The 27,419-nt window shown below is 38.8% G+C and overlaps 1 protein-coding gene across 5 annotated transcripts in view; it reads right to left on the reverse strand.

The window, feature by feature from the left end:
* RBMS3 (RNA binding motif single stranded interacting protein 3) overlaps positions 1 to 27,419 on the reverse strand; it is a 706,233-nt gene that overhangs the window by 575,711 nt on the left and 103,103 nt on the right. For 2 of the 5 annotated variants that reach the window (XM_040055262.2, XM_040055258.2), the window contains 2 exons: positions 25,773 to 25,843; positions 24,900 to 24,968 (listed from right to left, as the gene is read on the reverse strand). In XM_040055262.2, coding sequence (XP_039911196.1) covers positions 24,900 to 24,968; positions 25,773 to 25,811 — 108 coding nt within the window. In that variant the 5' untranslated portion in view covers positions 25,812 to 25,843. Of the gene's footprint in view, positions 1 to 6,338; positions 6,397 to 6,612; positions 6,676 to 24,899; positions 24,969 to 25,772; positions 25,844 to 27,419 lie in introns of all 5 variants that reach the window. The other 3 variants (XM_040055272.2, XM_040055320.2, XM_040055279.2) reach the window with 2 other exon arrangements.

Here is a 27,419-nt window from a genome sequence, read left to right on the forward strand (position 1 = left end):
GTTATTTGTACTCATCAATGTATTAAACATCAGTGTTTCTGAATTTCAAATGTGTATTTATTAACTTCTTTGGAGAAATTTAAGAACTCTTCCTGAATCTGAAAACAAAATATGTCAGGCTCCTAAATAAACAAAAACATTTTCTAAAATATTCTGCAGGAAAGCTGTATTTCACGTGGACCTTGATTTCATTGCAAAAGGTCATAAGAATCACAGGAAAATTTAGGAATACGCTCCACTCAGAGTCAGCTTAGGCAGAGTACAGCCCTACCTAGATATTGCTCCTAGGCCTGATCATCCAATCAGATTTTATTTAAGCACCTGCCCCTACCACGGGCACACGAATATTGCAGGAGACCACATCAGAAGTGTTGCTAAAGACAAGGAAAATTATACCCTACACTCGTCCTTTGTCCACAGGCCTAGTCCTTTTACCACAAAAGATTAATCAGCTGCTTTACTCTCGGTAAATCCATGCTGTTTCCCCTCTCACACTTTTTCCCTTTAATCTGTACAGAAATATATCATTCACCTGTAAAATAGATCTAAAAACATGGAGCTTTTTTTTTTCCTTTTTATTCAACACTCACAATGGTAGACCAATGGAGGAGGCCAGCAGGTGCTAAGAACACAAGTCAGACACTATTTAAGATATTCATGCCATTCTGTTCTTTGCATAATAGTCCAAATTCAAAACACTCGTGCCAATTCATATTACAACCTATCTTCAATACAGAAAAAAAGGTACAGCATTGTATCTGTGTGTTGTGTGCACACATAAGGTATGGGTGGAGCCTGGAGAGTAGTTCACACTCGAGACCCCTAGAAATGCATACCTACAGAAAAATATCCACCTCTGACTGAGCTACCAAGGGAAGCATCAGTTAGAGCATATGTTAAACTGTGGTGTTCCAAATTACTACCAGTGATTTCAAGAATAAATCAAAGTCTTTCTGCTTGGAGTATTAAACATTCATAGCCTTTAAACCAACATATAATCATAATTTTGTTAATGCTCCTTGAAGCTAATAATACCCCAAAAGTAAATACTTAAGAGCAACAAAGAGGCTTGGGAATAAATACTATTTTCTAAGTATCAGCATTTATGACTAATGCAGTTTATCATCATATCAAAAGAGCAGTGTAGGGTACTGCAACTGCTTGGTCCTTGATTCTACAGCTACCAACACAACCCCACCAACTTCAAGGTTATCATATGACAAATAAAAAGTTACATGGCAAATATTGTCTTCCAAGTCAGCAAACTCCTAATTAGATCATATGGAACAGTCATGATTTCAGTCCTCAAGTGAAATTGATCTACTTTAAAAAGCTAGACTGCTTAACTAATGAGTGGTCTGCATATTCTTAGCAATAACAATGGTCAGTATGGGGAGGAAAAAAAAAAAAAAAAAAACCAAAAAACAAAACCAACAAAAACAATGAGGTTTTGTTCAACAGGAACATATGCTGGGAAGAGCACTGTTTAATGTTTGCCAGTAATATCCATCAAGTCTGTATGTTTGCTCAGGACCCTGAGGTTAAGTATATAAATAATTTCAAGATCAGACTTTCATAGCTCAGCTCCAGAGAGGTCAATATAACACATATGCACATATTATTGGGAGGTTGTGTTGACAACTCACTATAAAAAACAAAAACAAATCAAGCTGGGCATCAGACAACAGAGGAAAAAAAACCCAAAAACAAAACCAAAAAACCCCAACAAACAAACAAACCAACCACCACCACCAACAAACAAACAACAACAAAAAACCAGAACAGACACATCCACTCTTTCATGCATGCAGCATAAAACCTAGGGGAAAAAAAAAAAACAAAACTAAGACCTATATTTACAATCACCAGAATCACATGAATGAAAATACAGATTCTGAACAGGGGAAACTTTTCCAGGAACTGTACTTTCAGATGGTATTTTGGTATTTTAAAAGGGACCGCAAAACATTAATAAAAAAGAACATTTATCTCTCCTGCCTCTAATACATGTAAACATAAAATGGAAGGGAGAGCCACGGCAGCTCCTACAGACATGCTCAAAATCAGAAATTCAGATTTCTGAAAAAGCTGCAAACCTTCAATAAAAGACAAAAACTGATGCCATACAAAGTCTGTCTTAGAGCACACTGATGTGTGCAGATATTTTCAGACTATTTTTGATCAGAAAAAGAAAATAATCCCTTCAAATTCTTATATTGTTAGAGAGATTAATAAAAAGAACAATAAGAGTAGCCCTACTCTTAGTTATAGCAGGAGCTTGTCAGAACTTGCCAAAACCCTCTGCACATTTTAACAGTACAGAAAAAGTACCAGTAATTCCTAAAAACCCTATGCAAGTACATCACTCAACATATATCCCTTCTCAGATATTCAGATGAATCACACTTCCAAAGTGCACGATAGCAGAATCATATGCAACTACTGGCTAATTAAAAAAAAAAAAAAAAAAAAAAGTCTCTGTAAATCCAACTGAAAAACAATATTTACCTGGAGGGAAATACAACCAAGAGGTGCTTTTCCTCTCTAGGTACACCTTCACTTACAACTAGAATAAGCTCTGCGCTGGCATTCCCTGCAAGTACTTTGTCAGTACCTATGCTGAAGATATTTCTTCTCAAAAGAATATTTATTTTGTACTAGAAATTCTTGGGAAAGGTAAAGGACTACAAGAGTATTCTTTATAAACATCACCCATTATCACACAAGGAAGCCTGAAACTCAAGAGTCAGCTGGTATCTGCTAACCATGTTTACTGCAGTGGAACCCTCCTCAAATGAGAGGTGTATTTGTGGGACTCGTCTTATTTGAGGTCAAAATTTCTCAAGTTGTATGAGCAGAGAATAGTTGAATTTCTCATCAGAAGGTATCTGATGCTCAAGAGTTTCCTGGCAAAGGCGCTTTTTTGTTAATTTCTCCACTCTGCAGTTCAAGCCACCATTAGATCATGAAGGCCCAAGAGATCAAAGGAAAAATAGTGTCACCTCAAAGAATCTCATGTTTCTTGATTGCTCCCCACAATCTGCAGCAGCCAGATCCCACCAAATGGCAGGAACACAGCTTAGCAGCAGTTGAGGCACTACAAAGTGAGCTCAGGTATCAGCTCTTGTTTTTTCCACTGAAGTCTCAGCCTCTGTCTAGGTTGCAAAAGACTTTGCACAGTTTGTTCCTGGCATGCTTCAGGCTCAGCTCATACCATGAGCATGACTTGCCAGAAGTGAGAAATGAAAGAGGAAGAGGGCAAGAGTCCTCAGGCCCTTTTTCAAGGTCACCAGTAGCAGGTGCCGAACAGGGAACAGAGATAGGAGTAAGAAACACAAGCTTTATAGGGATAAAAACCTTGAGCATGCTGAAAAATTATTAATGGGCAATTCCCAATGAGGACAGCAAGGCAAGCAGGTGCTTTCATGCCTACTGCTGGGGAAGTATAAGAAAAAAAAAAAAAAGGCAAAAAAAAAAAAAGCGAAGAAAGACTAAATTAGATGATTAAGAGAGATTTTTATGGAATTCCACTTGGATGCAGTAGACTTGACAAAAACCAAAAAATGTTTCCAGAAAGAAACAACTGCTGTCCCTTTTGCTCATCTTATCTCATGGTTTAGACTGAGTAAGTGTGCTCCTGAGTGTCAGAATATGAGGTTTCATTTCAGCATGTCTAAAGGAAGAAATAAGACTGGCAGAAGAAGAGACAACAAATGCTATCAAAACAATTTCTAATTTCTTGGCCTCCATTTTAAATGTAGTTTTGTTCTAGTGACTAAAAGGAGAAGGTCTGAAAAAATTATACAGTGCATGATCAGAGAATTCACCTCTTACCATGAAGAGTACAAGAAACATGAATTTCTGCAAAGAAATTTGGAAATTCCCAAATTTCACTTGCTTGATAATCATCTTGGTCAAGTAGCAGAGCTAGAGCTAGCACCAAAACTTAGCACCACACCGGTCTTATCTCTTGCTTGAAGTCTTGGTTGGGCAGGTTACCTCCAAATGGTGAGTAGGAAAGAGCAGGTGGCTGTCATCCTTGAGATAATGACACTTCAGCAGATGTTTTTAGAGGTTTTCATGAAATAATCCTGGAAGTAATGCTGCCAACCTTATTCCAGTGCAAGATTCAATTGCCTGCTAGGAACTTCACTGTCCCCACAAGCAATAGAGGCAATGAGAGTACATGTGAGTTTGAGAAGGAACTGCAACACAACACCAGGCTAGAGACCCACCTGGAATTCCAAAGCCACAGGGTGACGGCCTGGCTAAAAGCAAAGACTTTGAGCTTCACTTCCAGGAGTGGTAAGAGAGGGGTCTGAAGAGGGAATCTCTCAGACAAGAAAAAAGAGAAAGTTGTAAGAAGACACAGAGCTGTACCCAGAGTCAAACAAAGGAAGCACAGCTGAATGATTTACACCAGAGCTGATAAATGAAAAGCGCAGCCTATAATATATGTAGGAGAGGGGTTCTATGCATAGTGGCTAATAGGAGCATCTTCTGGCTTTCAGGGCTCCTGCAAAGCCACAGCATAATAAAAACCTACCATGATAAACACTTCAGGAAAGGAACAAGAGATAAACAGCTGCAAAGACAGGTCAGATGAGAACACAGTAACTCCACCAAGACATGAGCAGTGTCAGATAACAAGTTCAAACTTAGCTCCAAGAAGCTGAGGAAGCAGACGTACAAATAATTCACTCAGTAGAATTGGAAAAGTGTAAAAAAAAAAAGTAGGAAAAATATGATTTTGACTCAAGGTAAAAAAGTTAAACAGAAAGGCAACATAGAGGTGCAGTAAAGAAAAGCCAGGACAAAGTTCAGAAAAAAGACTTTGTATACAGAATCAGAGCTAGTAACTATGACAAGATGATGATATCTCTTCTTGCAAACAAAGGGAAATCACACAGCAGTAATACTGCAGGCAGTCTCAAAAGATGAAATATTGTATGCATATGACAAAACTAAAAAGAATGAGAGCAGTCTTAAATCACAGACTAGTAGCAACACCAAGGACATATTTGTGTGTAGCAGGCACAAAATAGATAACACAACTAAATGGCTCCAGAGACAGCAACCAAGATCAGAATTATATCTTCACATCTTTGCTAGAAACAGAGAGGGAGGTAAAACACAAGAGAAAATCAATATAAATCTCTAAGAGTAGAACTATGTCCAGACCATGTGCTTGTTGTGCACCCAAAGACCGTGCTGTTACCTGAAGAGCTATGAGCATTACAACACAAATCTTTCCTAAAGAGATTAAATTCTCATAGATTATTTTGCTTTGCAAGCTGTAAAACTGTCTTCCAAAGTTTTCAGCTCACAAATGCGCTGCAGTTATCGAGTAGTCAGAAAGAGTTGGGTCTCACTGAAATTATGCTAAAAAAGGTCTGAGTCCTGAAATTCTTCAGTGACGCAAAAAGGGCCTTTCAACACATAGTTCTGAAGTTCCCAGTGTCCAGAACTTTTGTGCCATGTTTGATTCTGCTGAGGGAACAAACTATCACCTCAATGTGGAAATATTTTTTTCTTAAGTCTGACAAATAGTTAAACTTGCACCATACCACTGCAATAATATCCAAGAGTAGGATGCCAACAGACAGAGAAGACTTTATAGAAAGGTCACTGCTAGTACAACTACAAGTTTTTTTTTTTAAAAAAAAAAAAAAAAAAAAAAAAATCAAGGGATATATCAGTGGCTTCTGTAAGACAGAAGACAGTCTTGTAGCAGAAAAGCATAGCACCTGAATAAGAACATGAACTGTTAAACCAAGCTTGTTTCAGACCACTTCAAGGTAATAGCTGGGGGTGGGGGAGATGGAATTAAAAAGGAAAAATTTATATCAACTGCACCTGCATAATCAGACACTGTAGAAAAAAACTTGATACTCAAGCACATTTTAACTGTCAAAGTGTTTGGAAAAATACTTCAGTGTTACACACAGTGAGAGAAAACACTTTGGCTGTCTACAATAAGATTCTTTTTAAAAGTTTCTCAGAAATATGTGGGAGTCACTCTGAAATAGATCCATTTCTCTGGGGGCTCTAAACATACAGTGCACTCCCCACCAGGGCTATGACTGCTCCCAGCACAAAGCCATGATGTGCATTAGGATATCCAGCTTAAGCAATAGGCTGTAGTCGTGCTGAAATGCACAACTGACTTTCAAGCATAGTAGAAATCACCAATTTCACCAGGGGAAAAAAAAAAAAAGCACACTAACATCTAATTAGGTGTTATTATCTAGACACCTAGGAACTAAAAAAACCTGTCAGACATTACCTCAGTGACCACTGTAATCAAAGCAATGGACCATTTGCTCTAGCCATTTTACCTGAAAATGTGAAGTATCATTACCGTAAACCGGGCTCCCTTGTCTTTGTGCAATTTACCTGGAAATGGGAAGTCAGGCATGTCACACACCATTTCCATAACAGAGAAGTCAATCAGATGGCAAAACTCAATAATAGTTAAAATCGTTATGGCTAGTCAGGAGGGTGGGGGGGAAAAAAAAAGTGTGGCAGGCATTCTGAATTGAAGAAACTGATAAAATATTCAAACAGCAGAAGTGAGTTTAAGGCAGTCCTATGTGACATTAAGATACGCACTCTGCTACGTGACAATCACACACGGCGGTTTGTGCAGTCTTGAGATGCACGAAAACAGCTCTCCTAAACACAGCAGAAGAAAGGTCAGTGCTAGAAAGGTTAAGTGATTAGTTGCATTAGCAGGACAACATAGATCTTACTGGTTGTAACAGGACATTAAACAGCTTACTTATATAAAACATTTATTTTATGCTCCTCATAGTGGTTTTGACACATCTTTCGCAGCAGAAGAGTTTACCAGTATGTAAAGCCTGTGGTAGAACAACACATACCGCTGATTTTTTTTTTTTCCTGCAAGCACATTACAGAATCACAAGAAAGTACAAAACAAGGGAGAGAACGTGGATGCTAAACAGCTTTCACTATCTCCCTTTTAACTTTTAAAAATGAAAAAAAAATTAAAATAACAATTATAAAAGCTACACTTAACCTGAAAATGTAAGAAGAGGAAAATAATTTTAGGTCAGAAACTAGACCTTACCAAAGCTATTTTACTAGAATGCCATCATTAATTACAATCCAAAGCTTCCATAAGTTTAGGGAAAAAAAAAAAAAAAAAAAAAAAAAATCCCCCCATTTAAAAGTAGATATAACCACTCCTTGATATACACAGTTCCCAGGAAAGAATGTAAATCTATTGATGCATTATTTACTCATCACCTTGCATACAAGGGTATTAATTAACACATGAAAATGTCCAGTGTATTTAATAACAAATTAGAGTGGAAGCTAGATGATGTGATCCCAAATTCAAGCCCTGGGCAGTGGAAAGGCATGCGCTCAATAGGCTATTGAAATAAAAAGACAGTGCTTGGAGCAGAGGAAGGTTACAAGCCCCACATTAGCAGAGCTCCCTGCAGCAGTGGGGGAGCACCCTCCTGCCTCAGCCATGAGCATTTGTGGTTGCATACAGGATGAGAGCGAAGCAATAGGCTGCTCTTCAGAAATGCATCTCTGGTTTCAAATGCCTTTTTCCTTCCTTTTCCGTTGTGAGCTACTAAGCCACAGGAACATCGTGACTGTACGTCTGATTGCTGCAAGAGTATCAGAAAACACCTTTGAAGTGTCATAATCTGTAATTTAAACCTGTAATGCATCTTGACACAATGGACTGCAATATCCCTTCACAGGCAGAAAGAGGTGTTCCTTAACACAAACATTTTTTTAGTCAGGAAGAAATATTTTTAAGTGAATTTCAACACAGAAACTAACTTACATGGACCAACACAGCAGAGGATCTGTATTTACAGTCAGTCAGATGAAGTCTGACACAGACAGTAACAGGTAGGACATCTGACATTACAGATGATACCATGTCCTTAAACAAATCACATTATGCCCAGGTACATATTGAGCTGCAGTAGTTTCAGATAACAGAGTGACCTTTCTTCCTTATGTGCTTTGATACTTAAGTAAAGGAGGACAAATTAAAGACAAAATGCAAGCTCTCACTTTGAATTTGGCCTCCCCTTCTCTATTTCTTTCATGTGCATTACCAGGTATAAAAAGCATACACAGCAAACCACCACCAAGCTTTCAATACTCTGTTCACCAGGATGCAAGTGGGATTTCATTCACATTCAGTAGTGCTGTGAAGGGATCAGACTCAATTAAACCACTCATACTTTTTAAAATTCTCTGTAGCTAACCTCTAAGAGAACTATCACAGTGCAATCAGACCACATCTGCACCAAAAAGGTAGTCCAGAAACACGAATATGCCATGCTGTGTTTCTGAATTACTGCAAACAGCTGAGCAAGCAACTTATTAGCTGAACAGGAAACCAGGCATGAAAATACAATTACCGCAATGTTAATGTGTCACTGTCACTGATCTGGACTTTAGAGTTACTGTCACAAAGGGAAAGTGACCAAGAGTGATAGCTGTGAAATGCAACGACTGGGAAACTGTCATGTAACTTGCCAGAGGTGGAGGGGTGTGTGTGTGTCTTTGCTTTAATTGTTGCTTATATGGTTTTATAACAGGTTTTTTTCACCTTATCAAAACACCAATTAAAACCCTACTACGCACAAAATTCTTTGATATTTTGGATTTTCCCCTATAAAATTTTCCTCTCTCCAAGCATCTGTAAATGTCAGAAGCAGCTATAGATACTCCAAAGCACGGTTTTAATAAACTGAGATACATATCAAGGACATGGTTTGAAAGTATTTTAAGATTTAATGCTTCTGCCTCCTTGTGGCATATGCTGGCATGAACCTTCCTCCAGAGCTGGCTCAGCTGCAAACGCATCTGTCAGCTCCGAAACACACAGAAACTTGGCTCTCCTATAAAACCATCAAAAAGCAGATTACAGTTAATATTTTAACTGAGTGAGAAACCACAAGAGGTTTCAGGACAAAAAGAAACAGGAAAACAACACTGGAAAATTTGTGGTGTTCCTGCCTCTTCCGGACTTAATGGCTATTTAACACATCCCTGCAGGCACCAGCTCAGGGGAAAGCAAGGCTGGGCTGGGTCCTGGTACTCATCTTGAGGCCTTAGGAAGCTGAGCCAACAGGAGTCTCTGGCTTTGATGTGGAAAGCATTAAGTTGCTTGAGACTTTGTCTGTGCAATACTTACTTGTCTTTTTGGTACACTGACACAAATACAATATGCCATGGTGATGGATTACTATCCCACTGCAGCAGAAGCTGGAAAAACTGACCTGCCCTACATGTGAAAAATATTCTCTATAACCAAGAATCGTCTTCACCCTTAGATCACAATAACACACATTTAAGTAACAATAGAACAGCTGTAACAATTCAGAGTAAGTGTCCAAGTGTGTCCTGTACTCCTCCAGTCCTTAGATAAGGAACTGCTCCAGCAAAAGGTACAAAACAAGATTCAAGCATGGTGCTGCTCCTCAGTGAGCAATCCTGTCTTCTGAATCCTACTAAAGTGACAGCATTCAGAGCCAAGGGTTAAGATATCATTATGCTCAACACATCTAGTAGACTTCTTTTCCTGAGAAGTTAGTGAGCTTTTCAGTTTGTTTTAGGCACCTTCAGTGAAGGACTTCAGTCAGACTTCTAATGTTGGAACTCAAGTATGTTGTAGGATCCATGCTGCTTTTACCTAAGAGTTTGACAATTCCTTGATAGAGTTCAGGCAGATTTCCTTCCTCATGGCACTTCCAAATTACAGAAAAGGTTTTAATCAGGACCCTTGCTGGTTGCAAGTTCAACATATATGATAGATATCAATAAATGTATATATTTATATGATATACAAGAATATAAATGAGACCCAAGCATCTCTCTGGGAAACTGGCATCATATTCCACAACTCCAAGTGACAAGACATGAGCCAGAGTTGAAAGTTTGGTGCTTTCAGTTTAGTTTACCTGCTGCTCTTCAAAAAGCCCTTTCAATAGTGATAGTTTGTTGTATTCAGGGACCAAAATGGAGTAATTCTTGAGAAAGATCATATCAAGAGTAATATGGGAGAAAGATTTAAATATTCAAAATTGATTCTGCAGATGCTTCTATATGGTAATGGGGCAAAGTACACAAAGAGTTAAAAAATACTACAGACTATGTCCCTATATGAAAGCTTTCTCACTGACAACAGCAACAAAAATCACTGTAACCTTAAACATGAGGAATTCTGAATCTGTTCTGGCACAAGAGTAGCCACTTAATTGTAACATGAAAACATTCTAGTTCATGGACATATGAACTATCCCATATCAGTCAAAACACAAGGCCCTTTCTGTTTTGTTGTTTTTGGGTTGGGTTTTTTTTTTTTTTTTCCCCCTTATACTTCTTAAAACAGATATATCAACGGTTTTATTACCACCATTATAGAGAGGATTTCATATTAATATTTGTACCACAAGACTGGTACAGACACTATTGCTTAGTAACTATAAAACTTCTCATATACTACATTTGGGAAATAACATCCTAGAAGAAACAAGATTAAGGACAAGTTAGAAAACTGGTCAAAAAAAAAAAAAAAAAAAAAAAAAAAAAAAGCTCGAGATAAAAGAAGTTTCAGCTTCAAAATACAATTTAATTAGTTAAATACCAGACTAAAATGAAAGCATACCAACTACTGCCCTGAGATAAAAGACTTAGGCCTGATGACTAGAACTGAAAACAAGTAGCCAAAGAGCATGGAAATCAGAACTTAATCCTATTTTTATTTAGTTTTCCTTAGTTACTTTTCAAAATAAGTATTAGCACACATCCCCAGATAAAAATCAGCACACAGAAAGTTATGTGAACATACAGATGACAGTAGCTCAGATAACACTTCACAACCTGAAGTTTGTCAATATGTAGTCATTTGATATGTGCATTGTGCTATTGCCACAGAAAACAGGGAACACAAGCGATGGAAGCTCAGGTATAATTTATTTATTTTTCCAAACAATATATTGACTGTAGAATTCACACTTCCCCTTATAGAAGTGGAACCACTGCAACGTCCTCCTCTGGACAATTCATGCTTTTAATTTTTACTATCTGATACCTGTAGTATACTTCACTCAGTAAGACAGAGAAACTCCTCCTTCAGAAGTTCACAGTGTAGTCTGGAGAGATGTACTCAATTATTTGATGGAGATATTCCATTGCAGTTTTATTTTCCAAAGGAATACAAACAGAGCTTGCTGGCCTATTGCATATAGTGTCCTACTACAAGGACCAAGTATTCTACAGTTTTCTCCTTGTATGGTCTATTTTCAGTTCAATACAGCTAGATTTCCACTGAGACCATAACATCATCTGTTTATATATTCTGTCAAGTGTTCCCAAGACCTACTTCAATTGTTTTTCTAAGTGTAGGGCCTCTGCTGTAGGTCCTCAAATAAAATTCATGCTATATTGATCAAAGTCCCGCTTGCACTCCATGCAAGATTCAATATTCCTGTTAGATGGGTACAAGCAGAGCTCGATCTTTTGCAGTATAAGCAAGCTCTGGACTGCAGGACACAATAGAGCTCAGTTGTTCTAAGCAGCTTAGAATTTTGTCTAGTCTTTGGAGGTCCATCTAGAAGTCACTGGGAGGACTGACAACAATTTTCTCCCCTGCTCCTTAGAGTCAAGGCATGGTTATGAAGCCACACAGCATGATTCTGCTTACCACTTCCACTGTCCATAAATGTAAACCATGGAAAGAAAGTTCATGTGTATTAAATCTAAGACATTAGCATACTCCGCCAGATTATCATGTCCCTCCACAAGTTTTTGATGGGTACATTTACAATCCTGAAGAGTACTCTAGTTTTCCCTTCTTAATTTTGCAACAGTCCAGTTGACATTCACATTTTAACTTGTGCATGAAGAGGAATTTGAATCAATCTCATCCATTGAAGCACTGCCATTCATTCTTGGGAGCTCAGATGCTTTCCCCATTTTAGCACCATTCACACATAAGAGAAAAAGAAACCAACAAAATGTATTTTGCCAGTCACATTTTCCTGATGTTGTTGGTCACAACTTTATGTTTCCATTGAAGTCTGCAGGACTTTTGTTCGCACTACTACAGCCTTCTCAATAACTTCTTAGTGGTTTTTGAAGTTTTAATTCAAGTTTCTACATCTATGCAAATTTTGCCCTGATACATTGTCTTGTACATGCACTACAGCTGAAGCAAGAAATACAGCGCAGTTTTATGACAATATGTAAGTCAAGTTTATACAGAACTGTTCTTTCTATTTTTTTCCCTACATTATCTCTGTTTCAATTCCCTTCTTAGAAAACTTGAATATTTCATTTAGAATGGAATTAAGGTCCTGGCCTCCCACATCAGTGGACTTTGAGGTATTACTATAAGTTACCCATAGGCCCTTGGTGTTTTTAACCATGCTGTCCCTCAAATGTGCGAAACATTGGTGCTTTTTAAAATAATCCCAGTCAAAGCTAAAAGCCTACTTAACAGGCAGGGTAATGGTCACTCTACAGAAGGTTCTCAGATGCTGGCATAACTACAGAGTAATAAGTATATCTGAACAAATACAGATATTCATCATGGACCTTGAAAACCAAACTTTTAGATAGGGTACCAAACTATAGATAAGATCAAGTAATGAAAACTTTGGTGACTTCAGGGAAGTTAACTAGCTTCTGCTAGGAAGACATAATGAAATTCTCAAAGAATTTCCCTCTGAGTCTAGAAGCTGGTCATCAGAATGGACAAAGATCCCTAAACATGCTAAGAGAACGAGCGCCCTGAACCTTACAGTAATTTAAATCACCAATATAAAAGTCTCACTTTCTTTCTAGCACCATATTCTCAGCTTTCAGATAACTGTCACCAATGTTTAGCATTAACAAGTAACTGAGTCACTGTTAATACAAAATGGGGGGGGGAAAAGAAGGCTTTCATTTTGTGATTACAGTTTGATTTCAAATATCAACACAGCTTGATGGAGCAAAAATGGAGCACTCACACAATTAAGATCTTAACTCTGTAGGCAACTAATCTGTGCCTTGAAACATAAGTACTAACAAGCATCTTGATATAACTGAATTTTATTAGTGTTCAATGACTATTCAGGATTATGTGGAACCATGTAGTAGACAGTAGAACTCACAAGCTGTTGAAGCAAAACTTAAATACTGAGATCTCTAGTTAACAAAAGCTGCTTAGCCGAGACCAGCTCCAAGATTAGACAAAGGGACCCTTTCTAGAGTCTGTGCTCAGAAAACCCAGGACAAACAAACTGACTTTGAAGAAAGAATATCTGTTCCTCTGGCTTTGAGTTAAACTGAATTGTATCCTTTCAGGAACTGGTCCATATGTTCAAGAGGTATTTTCCATCTCCAGCTTTTATGAATCATACATAGATTGCAACTTCATTGCTATGGGGTAAATACATTTTAAATTAGACTGTATAAAGAAGCTCTGAAGTTGCCATGACAGTTGCAGCAAAATGCCTTGTCGGCTCTCATTACAAAGCATAACCTATCTTTATAACCAAATTAGCTTTTTCAGCTATTCCCCCAAACGTAGCCTGCAGATTTATTTTTGTTGATCCACCAATTGTTTCTTTCAGATTTGCATGGTTAATTATCGAACAGAATGATCATCACTTAGATTATTAAAACAATCCATCAGCCAGCTTTGTTCTCCTTCGTGTAAGAGACAAGTAAGGGGAAAGGCTCTTAAGGAAGTTTTTGTCTGGACCTTGTTAGGAAAGGCAAAGAAACAGTTCTATGCCAGCAGCCCTGATTTGACCATCTTCACTAGACATGTCCCCAGCCCCAGTTCAGCCTCTGGACACAGCTCCATGCCGGCTGTTTCTCCTCCAAAGGTTAACCCTCCTCCTCAGCTAATGTTTGCTCTGGAAAACCATCAATCCTTTTGTTAGTGCAGCTGATGCTGGATCCAGCCATGTCTCTTGGTTGTGTTTCCTTTCCAGGTGTAAGGCTTCAGAAGCATGAAAGATGAGATGCACAAAGAGAAAAGTCCATCTGTTACTTGTAAATACTAGAACAAGGGGGTAAAAGACCCCTAAAAATAACTTAAACTCTTCTGCTCCCACCTATCTTGCAATCTTTAAAAACATTAGAAGACTCAAAAAAGCAGGAGGATACAGTAGTATGTGTGTAGGCTGCAATTATCATACTAATTATCGTCTGCATCAAATTGATTGCATTAACCAGAAAGAAGAGTTTTTAAAAAAAGTCCCTCTGAACTGTTCATTCCAAGAACAATTAAATCTAAAAAGAAGAAGAAACATGATGAATTGCTGACAAGTGTTAAAACATCATCTGTTGGCAGCTTCTTTTTCTTTTAAGATGTCATAGCAAAGTCAAAATGAAGACATCTACCACAGAAGATATCAAATGACATTTAATAGAACATGAGGCAAGATGCTTGTGAGTAACACTCTTTGTCAGTCTTTGCTATTAGTCAACACATCAGGGATACTACAGATAACAATGAAAGACCCTATTGTAAGGTTATGTGCAGCTTCAAACAACATTATCTGAAGTTTACATGACAAGATCTGAACCTTGGGAAGAGTCAAGAATAATGTTGCTAGACACAGCAAGGAGATTGTTTCCTTAAAAGACTTGCAGATTTAAAGAGTTCTGAATTCAATCAATCCACTATAGAATTTCGTTAGAATTCAAATGTGTAGCTGTGTGAACAACAAAACTAATTAAGCCTGATAGTGAATGTACACACATCTTGCAGCTGATTGCCTTTAACTGAATTATTCCTTGAGCTCTGGGGTAAGCTCATCCCTTAACCAGAAAATCTGCATAGGAGAGAAAATTTAGCCTCATTTTTGAGAAAACACAGACACCAGCAACTGAGGTTTTTTGCCCCAGTGTTAGGAAATCCATAACATGGTCAACATAAGAGAGCTAACTGTGGACATCAAGATTGGAGGCAGACCAGGCCACAGTGGTCCTGCATTGCTGAAGCATGCAGTCCCAAAAGATATGGATCAGGTAAAGAGTAAAGTTAGGCCCCTGAACTTCAGGAGGGCAAACTTGCAGCTCTTAAAAAAGATAATCAAGAGGAATCCCTGGAAGACTGCCTTCAGGGACAGGGAGTAGAACAGAGCTGGTAGACTTTTAATAAAGTCTTCCATAGAGTCCTAGAGCTAGCAAACCTCATGAGCAAGAAATCAGCCAAGGAAGGCAAGAGTCCCACATGGCTGTATAGGGAACTGCAGGTCAAACTAAAGAGGAAGAAGCAAAATCACCATGGAAACAAGGACAGGTCCTCTGGGAAGAACACAGAGAGAACCTTTGGGTGTATAGGGATGGGATAAGGAAAGCCAAGGTGAAGCTGGAACTGAACCTGGCAAGGGATGCAAAGAATAACAAGAATGGTTTCTACAGGGGTGTTAAACAGAAAAGGAAGCCCAAAAAAATTGTATTCTATCCAATGAATAATACTGGAAAACTGGCAATGACAGACAAAGAGAAGACTGAAGTACTAAACAACATTTTGCTTCTGTCTTCAATGGCAACTTCTCTTCCTACGCCTCTCAAGTGGACGGAGAGCACATTGGGGACCACATTTCCTACTGCAAGTAAAGAATAGGTTTATTCTTTACTGAGGAACCTGAATGTAAGTAAGTCTATAGGATCCAATGAAATGCACCTCAGAGTCCTGAAGGAATTGGCTGATTGCAAAACCACTCTCCGTATTTGAAAAGTCATGGCAGTCAGGTGAAATCCCAGGTGACCGGAAAAAGGGAAACATCGCACCTATGTATAAAAAGGGTAGAAAAGAGGACCCTGTGACCCATGCCAGCCTCACCTCTGTGCCTGGCAAGATTATGGAACAGATCCTCCTAGAAGCTATGCTTAGACATAGGGAGGACAAAGAGAGGGATTGAGAACAGTCAGCACAGCTTCACCAAGAGCAAGTCCTTCCTGAGTAACCTAGTGGCCTTCCACGGCAGTGACTACATCAGTGGACAAGGGAAGGGCTACAGACGTCATATGTGGTCCCCCATAACACTGGTCTCTTGAAACGGGACAGATGTGGATTCAATGGCTGGACTGACAAGTGGGTAAGGAATTGGTTGGACTCTTGCATCCAGAAGGTAAGTGGTCAGAGTCCTAAGGGACATCAGTGACAAGTGGTGTCCTTTGAGAGTCCATACAGACACCAGTGTTATATAATCCCTCCATTAATGACATAGACAAAGGGTGCACCTTGAACAAATTTGCAGATGACCCACCTGAAGGAGGGGATGTCATCCAGAGGGACCTAGACAAGAAATGGGCCCATGGGAATCTCACGCAATTTAACAAGACCAAGAGCAAGGTGCTGCACATGGGTCAGTATCAACACAGACTGGGAACAAATAGATGGAGAGCAGCCAGGATCAGAAGGACTTGGAGATGCTGGTGATTGAGAGGCTGGACATAATCTGGCAATGTGCTCTTGATCTAATCCAATCCTGAGCTGCACCCAAAGCAGCGTGGCCAGCAAGGCATGGGAGAAGATTCCATCCATCTTTCTCCCATCTGGTAAAACCTCACCCTGGAACACTGCATCCAGCTGTGAGCTCCCCAGCACAGAAAGGACGGCAACATGTTGGAGCAGGTCCAGAGGAGGACTGCCACCATGATTAGAGAGATGGGGCACCTCTTCTATGAGGAAAGACTGAGAAAAATGGGATTCATCAGCCTGGAGAAGAGAAGGTTTTGGGGTGACTGAATTGTGAACCTTCCAGTGCCTGAACAGAGCCTACAAAAAGATGAGATTTTTGCAAGGGCATGTAGTGAGGGAACAAGGGGAAATGAATTTAAAGATAATACGTTTAGATTAGGTATCAGGAAGAAATTCTTTATTGTGAGGGTGGTGGGGCAGGGAAAAAGGTTGTCAAAGAAAGTGTTCAAGGCCACGTTGGATGGAGCTCTGAGCAACCTGGTCCAGTGACAGGTGTTCCTGACCACAGCAGGGGATTGGAACTAGATGATCTTCAAGATTCCTTCCAAGCTAGACCATTCTATGATTCTCCCCCATGAACTGCCCAATGGCTAGTATGATCTCATGCTTTCCTTTGGTATGGCGTTACCAACATGTCTCCTCTGTTTTACTCTTACAATTCCCATTAAAACTTCACACCTCTGAAAGGTTCAACAAAGTTGCATCTTTCCTTGCCAAATGCAGTCAAATAGGGAGCAGTCATATCAATAAGCTTAACTTGCTAAGCTAAGCCAAACAGTCAAAAAAATCTTATGGGAGGAACATTTCTGGGATTTCTCAAACTGAGACTGCCGTTTTGAAGTGAGGTTTCCAAAAGAGGCTGGGCATCTTTCAGTGATGGCATGAGACACAGGGAGAATTTTGTCTTTATGGTTAAAAAATTTGTAGAACAATATAGTTTTCTGTCTTTTTAAATCTAATTAAATTCTTCTTCTAGAAGAAAATAGTTTTGAGAGATAACGTAAGTGCAGCTGACAGATAGCTTTTGGAAATGTTTTACATCTCCAGAAGTCATTACAAATGCTGTCAGTTTCCCTCATGCCCAGCACAAACATTTCTCTAGACAAACCTGAGCACACTGAGCAGACACTTAGCACAATACATATATTTGGTGTTTGTCATCAAAAGTAATTTCCCAACAATTGAAAAGACTAAAAACTTCCTGGCCTAGGGGAAAAAAAAAACAAAAAAACAAAATAAACCCAAAAAAACCCACCTCCAGCTGTTTAGAAACATAATTTTGAACAAAACCTTTTTTTCTCTCCTGCATGCTGATTTTTAAGATTAGCCAAGCAATAGATGGTATCTTCTGAACCTCAACTTGAAAGTGCAACATGATACCAATGGTATCTGACAGAGTAATGATAACTTTTCCTGAGAAAGGAAACCTGCTATTTCTTCCTCACACCTGTAGAAGAGAGATACACAATATTGTGTCTTGGAAGAGTCCTCCTATGTTTTCATAACCCCTAAAGTTTAACATTTATACACTACAATCAGGGGAAATTTAACATTACTTTTTATCAAGACTTAGGTATTGGGAACTAAAGCCCAAATGGTGAGGAATATGTGTCTATCCAACCCATAGAGTAGACTAAAGGTACCAGATGCAGAGATTGCAGAATAGAGCCTGTATTTTGTCATTTTCAGTGACTATAATACAAAAGCCCTTCTTTTAAATATAAGTTATAGATTCTTTCTAAAGATAGTATCAGTCTTCATCCTGCTGTGTTAGCAGTTTTGTCAGACAAAGAGTTTCTCCACAAGTATTTAAGAGAAAGTATGGGGCTGGATCTTATGAATGATATTGCATCCCTCCAGGCACAGGCTCTTACCCTATTGGAGCTTACAAAACATCTTTATGTTCAACTCCGTCAACTGCCTGGTGCTTATGCCCAGACAACAGGTAGCATACTTGGATGAGCAACCTTTGAATAACAGTGCATATATTTACGCATATTCTACCACTGAACATTAAGGAGGGGAAAAAAAAAAAAAAAAAAAAAATCAGCTTCCATCTTTAGTTCCCTTCTTATTTCATTTACAAAAGCCTTAACTTTTCAAAGCTAAGTTTACGTTGTACTTTGGTTGGCAACAGACACAACTGTTCCTAAGTCTCATTTGGCTGAGTTATCTTCACACAATAAAAATAGCTTGTGCATCCTGGTGTACTGATGCATTTAGCTGAGCAGCCAACTCAGTGTGCCCTGCTCTCCTGTAAACTTGCAAAGCAGTCACTGAGATTAACTCTGCCCTTGCCCATGACCTTGGTGAAGTTGGGGTTGCCAGTGCAGATTCCTGTGGCTTTACAAAACATATCAATCTTCCCTTACGCTGTTGTACAAAAAGCATCATGCCAGAAGCAACAACTCACAGATTTCACTGAGGAATCATCAGACTTTGGAAAGAGGAACCTTTAACATCAGGTTTCCAGTTGAACCTACCATGCTCCAGCAGAAAAGATGAACAAGTGTATGAGAAGTGAGACGCACAAGAAAAAAACGAGAGTGGCTGAAATTTTTTTGCTACTAATAGACTGACCTAATACAATGGTCGATCTTTATCAAGGGTAGACAAAATCCCACAAGGCTCTCGTGCATAACACGCATATACAGTGGATGTAGTAAGAGCAGCAGACCTGGAGTGCTGATCACAGATGTTTGAATTTTCCAAACTTTCAGTGAACTTAGTGCAACACATGATGTAGAAATGAAGAATTATGCTTCTAAATGTTTAACTGGTCAAATTTGCTCTTGCAAGGCCCTGTCTCCACTTCAAATTTAATGAGTGATCTAAGGTAAACCTAACAGAGGCTTGTTGAAATTCAGTGACTCCCTTTGATACATCAAAAAATTCAGTTCCTATCATTGCGTACTTGATTTTTCCATGTGCTTATCCAAATGTAACTAAGACCGAAATGCAATGTTGCAAAACTATGATGACGTGGTAAAGAGGAATGCCTAGTTTTGAAAAGATATATTATGGGAAGGAGGTGTTTAGGGATTTTTCACCCATTCATTGCAAAACTGGCAAATTTCCCTTATTAAGTCTAATTAAGCCCATTGAATTTTGCTACTTTTTTTTTGGGTAAATACCAAGTGCCAGGAAGAAGGAACATGTTTCTGTGGCTTGGGTTGTCCAGTTTGCCTTTGGAAAGTTGTCAGATCGCATTTGCCCCTTAAAAATAAGGCTTAACCCTAACAGCTGGACTAAGTCACTGTCATTCAGTTGAGCACACTGGTGCAGCTCAAACCTAGGTCAACAGTGAAGGAATGTTGTTGCCACTTGACAGCTGTTCAGTGGCTTCTGGAAAATTGTTGGTATTCTCAGTAAGTTTTCTAGTGGACAGGCACATAACCTGATGTCTACTGGCACAGTGTGCAGTGCTCAGCAGAAAAGGAAAGAGCTGAGTCATCAGTGTGTCAGGGAGACAGTGACTTTCTCAATACTGACTTTTTCCAAGTCAGACTTGAGGCACCGAAGGAAAAAAAAAAAATAAGATTCAAAGCAGCTGAGTGCAATACTATTTATTGCTCTTTATTTAATATTTAGAACTAGCTATCTTCCACCAGCCTAGAAGAAAACTCACTTCACAAGAATGGATCTTCTGAGCCATTGCTCCAGTTACCTTTGTGTTCAGGCAGCTTGCCAGAACCTATCAAGGAAACTCACTATTATCCATCTTCCTGCTCCAAGTAGTCATGAATTCCACTTGGAGATGTCTTAGGCTACAACAATCCCAACTGCTACCAGAAGTCACGCCTAGTTTGGCTTCCTAAAGCTAAATAAATTCTCTACTTTCATGCTGCACAATTAATCACAAGGTTCATTTTGACCTTGTGCACTATGAAAAAGCCTACTGAACAGACAGCTGTCTAATTATCTTCTTATCAACACATTACTGCTCCAACACATACACAGGAAGAACACAAGAGCAAAAACAAGGCAAGGGGAAAGCAGGGACACACACAACAGGGCCAAAGCAAGAGAGAGAAATTATGTATACTGAAATCTCTGACCTGAAATTCAATGTAAGAGCTGCCACATTATAGCTGGAATATCACCTTTCCTAGCTTCTGCCTTCCTGACTGGTATTTCCATAATCTCTGTCACAGAGGAGCAGTATTATAAACTATCAAATGGAAAGCTAAGTTATTTTGGCTGTTTGAAATGCAGACACTACACTGAATGGTTATCAACATGCATTGCCTACCCAGATTCCTCTGAGAAACTGCTAACCACTTTGTACTAAAATACAGCACTTACCCCAGTGTTTAAAGAGCAGGATATTGAAGAAAAAAACACATTCTGGCCTTAAGGCACTGATGCCAAGTTCAGCAATGGATGAAAACTCTGACTACCAGCAAGAAAGCAATGAGCTTGTTTTGCCGCTATCAGAAACTCGGAGCAATAACTCTGTAACAAAGCAGCAGTGGAGCCAGACAGAGGAACATTATGGAATCACAGCTGAGATCCCTCCTGTCCTGTGGCCCATTGGACATAGTTCCGCTTTCTGCATTTTTTACTTCATTAGCTCATAAACTAATGCCTTGCTAATAGGTATGAGGAGGAGAAAGATGCTGAAATGTTCTATATTATTTTTAATGGCATTTAATACATGCCAATTATTCTGCAGGCTCATTTAGCACCTAATATTGAAGAGGCATCTGAATATTTCTAGAAAGTAATACAATCTAGGCATTTCTACAGCTAGTCTTGCTAACAACCTTTGTGCAAGAGACCTGGAATATTGCCACTAAGATGCCAGCTGACAGTGGAGACCAAATGAACTGTCAGATTTCACCAGCTCCCTAGTGTGCTCATGAGCAAGAAAAGTCAGCCTATCACTGTCTTTACCTGCATACGAGGTGAATTTATTTGTGACATCTGACTAGGTGCTACTGCCTTCTTGCCTCTCATTAACAGTTAGAACATAACAAATCAGGAAGATTGTTGTCCCATTACCTTCCCTTTTAGGACATTTTATCTATGGTTTCTTTCAGGGCCTTGACCTTAAGCTGGCATCTGAAATATATGGTTTCTTCTCTTTTTTCCTAAGGAAAAAAGAGCGGTTTTCTCTTAATTTTCTTCATTTTTATTAGCACACAGTTCTCAAGTTGCTACCAGTAATGAGTGAAATGTTAATATTAAAACTTCTTTCAGGGACAACCGAGCTGCAAAGCTGAGTGCCTTGTGTCCCAGCCCGCCTGCGTACCATGATTCCTAATGCCAGACAGACTGTCCCACACAAAGATTTGCCATCACCATAAAAAGCTCTGCCTTGACTGTCATCCCACTCAGCAAAAGCAGCATCATGTTAGAAATAGCTATATCATCATCCCTGATAAAGTGCCACTTCCTCATTCATTTTCATCAGTGGTAAGAGCCACTTGCACTTCAGGAAGCAGCCTTCAGAGTGCCACAGAAGGACTAAGTTCAGAGCTTCTCACAAAATTGCTGCAGACGTCTCCACACATCAAGCAATGCTACTAGCCAAGAACGTAGTGTAGGCAAATTTGGTTCATTAGCATCGGCAACTCCTCCTTGATTCCATCCCTCAAGCCAGTTTAGGACATCTGAAAGCAGTAAGACCCCACACAGCTCCATGGATGCCAGTTCAGAAGCTGAGATTTTGTTGGCTTTCCTACCCATCCCTCAAATTTCTTAATACAATTGATTAATTCCTTGAGTTTAAAAAAAAAAAAAAAAAAAAAAAAAAAAAAAAAAAAAAATCAACCTTTTAGACTACTGGCTTCTTTTTCTGACACCGAGAAAGGAATGTTTGGAGAAACCTAGCTTGAACCAGGTACTAATGCCTCTTTCACAAGGCAGTCAGGAGGAACCTCTAAATCAAGTTTCAAAGATGCTTCCCCTGCAACAAGACACTTTCCCAGGCTCAAGGGGCAGTGGAGGAAAAAAAAAAAAAAACCAACAAAAACCCACCCTGAGCATACAAATTCCATGTGTCTATGAGAGCGATGAGTTGATACAAACTTATTAAAAACCTGCCCCAGATAGCATATTTGAGATAGATTAACATGCTTCAGTTTATGCAATTCAAAATGTAAGCATGTCTGGGTAGCACAAAGCAAAACAAGTCAGGGAAAAAATGTGTTATTTTCTGTGATTCATTGACCTCACCCTTTCAAATCTCTCACCTAATGGACCTTCCAACTTCACACAGATAGAGGAAATGAAAAAAGAAAAACTTCAGGGAAAGAAGGAAGAAATCAATTTAACTTTTAACATTTCTTAGATGCATCAAAGGTCTCAGCTATGTAGTTCTATTAGGTTTGTGTGTGGATTCTCATAAGATGCATGTGGAAAAGCCTTCACTAGGTTCACTGCATGAGACTAAAGAAAATGCAGACTATGAATTTTGAACTTTAATCTTTTTCTTTCCTGGAAAGCCATCTTTAAAAAAAAAAAGTTTATTTAACCTATATATAGATGCTGGCAAGTTGCAAGGCTGAATACAAATCTCTTATCCAATACAAATATTTTGCCACTCAGCTCATGAGAGTGCACAGCAGTATTCCAGTCTCCCAAACAGAACCACAGCAAGCCCATACATCCTCACAGTTGGTACTGGCATTTATAATATCCATGAGGCAGGTTCATAAGCTTATTAAACCCAAAACACTGAAGACAAAAGCCGACAATAAACAAGGAAGAAAAAGAAAAGATCAGAGTGGAAATGACAAAGGAAAACAAGAATCGAAGTTAAGCAGTGTGATGTACATGGAGTGAAATTACCATGGGCATGATTTAATTCATTAGAACATTTTTTTTTTTTTTTCCCTGCAGATGTTGGATAGTCTAGACATACTTTCAAGCAACATTCCTGGTAGTTAATCCCTCAACTCTGCTAGTGGTTTGACAGGGTTGTAACACTACAAACAAACTTTATAATGCACTTAATGTTTCCCTCCCTTCTCAAAGAGGAAATCAAGTGTGTAGAGCATAAGGTACATTTCATATGATTTGTTAGGACGATCTTCTCCTGATTTAGGAGTTCATCTCCCACTAACAGACAACTGCAGACACACATAGGAAGAGGGGAACATTACTTTTATGTATTAGTTATACTCCATGAACTTTTTCTTGCCCATTGTGTAATGCTCTAGAAAGGAGCAAGCAAAAATCACTGAAAAGTTAACCTTCTGTCCACCCATTCTTCACTTTTACCCTCAACAGTGGGTAAAAATCCAGTGTTGAAAAAGGGAAAGACAGAAAAAATGGAAAACTTTGCAAGCAAAAGAGCCATATTTTTATATGAGAAGAAGGCACAAAATCCTCACAATACTTGGTGAAAACAGAACTATTAACACTGGGAGGATAGTGAAAAAGGTGGCTAACAGCCCATGAAGCACTTAACCACTTTTTTTTCCCCTCCTAATCTGAATACAAATTAAATTCATGGTTTCTTTTCCTTTAGTTTCTGAGGCCAAATCACAACTTAGTGGAAGTATCATATCTTAGTGCACAAATATCCTTCAAAATGAAAATCCAGCATGTCAGATCGAGGGTTTGTTCACCATGATAATTTCAATTTTTCATAGTGTCAAGGGGGAATGGTGGTTTTGGTTTTTGTGGGTTACTGAGATTTTGATGGGGTGTTTTTGGGGGGCATTTTTTTTTGGTTGTTTTGTTGGGTTTTTTAAGCGTATATAGAAAGAGGTAGGAAAAAACAAAGTAGAGGCTGGGAGAAAGCAAGGGCAACACAATTATTACTGAAAAGATACCTGAAGAGTTTTAAAAGATGAAGTTGCTTTTGTTGAAATACATTGTTCTTTAATAGCAAAAGCAAGCCATGTCCTTGTGTACAGTCATAAAAGTATTTTGATAAAGTAACAAACTCTGAATGCCATTCAAATTCTTATAAAGAATCATTAACTATAACACTGTTTCCTATCACTTAAGAGTTTCTGGCTTCAGTTTCAATTAACAAGTTTTCCTGGAAGTTTTGAGCATTGTAATCACTTCACAGAAAAAAACCCTGGGGTAGTGGGGGTGAAGGCTAGCATAGGGGAACATGACTTCATGCGTTGCCAAAGGACATCAAACACACACTCGTAGCTCAAGTGACAAGATGCAAAGGACAGGAGGATCCAGCCACAATAACCATCCCTGACAAACCAGAGAGTCACCACTGCATTACAGGTGGCACAGCTGTACAAGCTCCTCCATGAGCAGCAACTGCATCCAAGAGTTTGCTGTGGGATATCCTGCAACAGCACCAGAGATCAGCATGACCTAGCTGGGCTAGTGCAGGTAGGTAACACTCTTGGATCCCCTCATGGATTCATTTTAAAAGGAAGCATGTGTCAACCTGAGCTTCATATCCTTTTTGACAAGGGCATATTACCTGATGGGGCTGTGAACTGGACCATCTGCTGTAGGAAGGAGCACCAGAAGTCTTGTTGGCTGTAGGTCTCTGCAAAATAAAAGAAGGACACATCAAATACTCACCAACATGCCTGTTGTACACACGGGCAACTTTACCAATCTCAACCATGTAAATACTTAGTGAAAAAAACCCAAAACCCTAAACAAGAGCCTCCAGAAACCACAAATATGAGACAGTTGCACTAAACTCACATAGATGGAAGCTTGCTGAATTCGCAACCAATGCTCTGCTCAGCCTCAAACCTCAGGACCTCAATATTCACTTCAATTTGTAGTTTGTCCCCTAGACTGCATATTTAAATGCTAAACCCCAACCTGAACAGAAGCTACAAAGACTACCCCATCAGGCAGATAATTTACTCAGCTTAAGCAAACATGTTGTAAAGGAAGAACAACTGACATCTCTCTGGACTTGTGAAAAGCCTTTGACACTGTCCTACACCAGACCCTTGTCTCTAACTTGGGGAGACATGGACTTGACAGCCAGATCAACCAGCAGATAAAGAACTGGCAACAAGGTCACACTCAGAGTTTTGGTCAATGGCTCACTGTTCAAGTGGAGATCAGTGACACATGGTGTTTCTCATGCATTGGAAGGATTGAAGGGAAGGTGCCAAAATAAAGTGAAGCAGAATTGTTCTTTCAGAATCACTTCACCTTACCTATGTTTAATTTTTTTAATATTTTTGGAATACATAGTGGATTATTTATATACCAATTTTCATTTTAAGGAAAACAGTCGTTATGATTTATCCCTACATTCTTTCACCCATTTCTCTGTTTTTTCCTTCCCCCCTCCAAAGCCCTAAGAAAAAAAGACCATACCACGTACTTTCACATCCATAGCATATTTCCATACCATGTGTGTCATGTACAGACTTTACAATCAAGCTGTCTTTGATACTGCAGAAGAACCAATGCAATATGGCATCTAATAGAACTCCAACAATCATTTTATTACACATTATCTCTGGTTTCAAAATTATTTTATACCATCAACTTCAACACCATCTACTCCCAGTTTAGACTAGAGCCTGGTGTAACAGAGGACCTAACAACACAGAAAACCACCAAACAAACAAACCCCCTGAATGCCACAACCAATAACCAAGTTTCTTGCAAGCATATCCCTGCTACACTGTGTAAGCTCACGTATTAGAAAATCTTCATAACAACAAGGCTATTTGTATCAGCAAGACCAGGAATGTTTAAGTTTCTTTTGCATGAGACCTGAATTCAAACAGGTTTTTCAGACACAAGATACTAATTTATCAGTACATTATGTCACCAGCAGGATGCTAATAAGGGGGACAGATTCATATTTGTGCCATATGGACATAAATTACTAAAAAAATGCAATTATGACAATCCATGTGAGATTTATACCACAATGTAGTACATTCTTTGTAAGTATGAAAATAAACAGCTTATGGCTTTTAACACCCGAGAATATAGTACATTTCTATGCCAATTATAACCACCAGGACTTATACATCATTACATATTCTAAAGCTGGCATGTCATTCCAACTAATGAGAAACAGCCACTGCTGGAATTGTATTTGTTAGTCTATCAAAAAGCAGTTATTTTATAAATTTAATTATTAGCATTATTGTATAGTGTATTTATCTTCTCCTAGACACCCTTAAAAGGATAGGCATTTTTAATGTACAGATACACCATGTAACACGATAACACTTTCTTTTGGTAGAAAGTTCAGAAAAGACAAAGTACACACAATGCTGGTCTCAGCTTTGTGAAAAACTATCTCCATCTGCTTCAGAAGAATGACTGGCCAATCTCTGAGTAACAAGTTGAATGAGATAGCTAGAAGCTTTTCTAGAAGCACCTGGAAGCTGTTTTCCAGCAAGGTGCCCTTCCACAAGCACCATATACCTTTCTTAATTAATATATATATATATATATATATATAATATGTATCTGCCTTTAGTATCATCCAATAAAACTGCACCTTCTTCCTGTCCAAATCAGTCATAAATACCAGTCTTGGGTTTCAATACTTACTCCAGTACCTTTAGTAAGTTACACTTCCTACACAGCAATCACTCTTTTGAACTTTTCTGTCTCAGTTTCAAGGACATCCAAAAGATAAACATCCCACAGAGAAACAGGCAAATCCTTTCCAGGACAAACACCCAGCAAACAAATACTTCCCAAGACAAAGGCAAAAGATTTTTTTTTTTTTTTTAAATTTTACAAAAAAGAAAAGACTAGAGCTTCAGAAATACTTATGACGTCCATCTTCCAATATGATTAAGAAAGCACTAAAAAAAAAAACCAAACAAAAAAAAAAAAAACCAAAAAAACAAAAAAAAACCACAAAAAAACCTGCAAATAGTAATAAAAGAGACCTAAGACCAACTTTTATTTCCCCTATCCTTACAGGCTTTTTTTTCCTCCTTCTCCATTCACAGACCAAGAAGCAGGCTCACTTGCACATCCCCAGGCAACCAGACTA

This window comes from Hirundo rustica, chromosome 1 (genome assembly GCF_015227805.2).
Source record: "Hirundo rustica isolate bHirRus1 chromosome 1, bHirRus1.pri.v3, whole genome shotgun sequence".
In the NCBI taxonomy this organism is placed as follows: domain Eukaryota; kingdom Metazoa; phylum Chordata; class Aves; order Passeriformes; family Hirundinidae; genus Hirundo; species Hirundo rustica.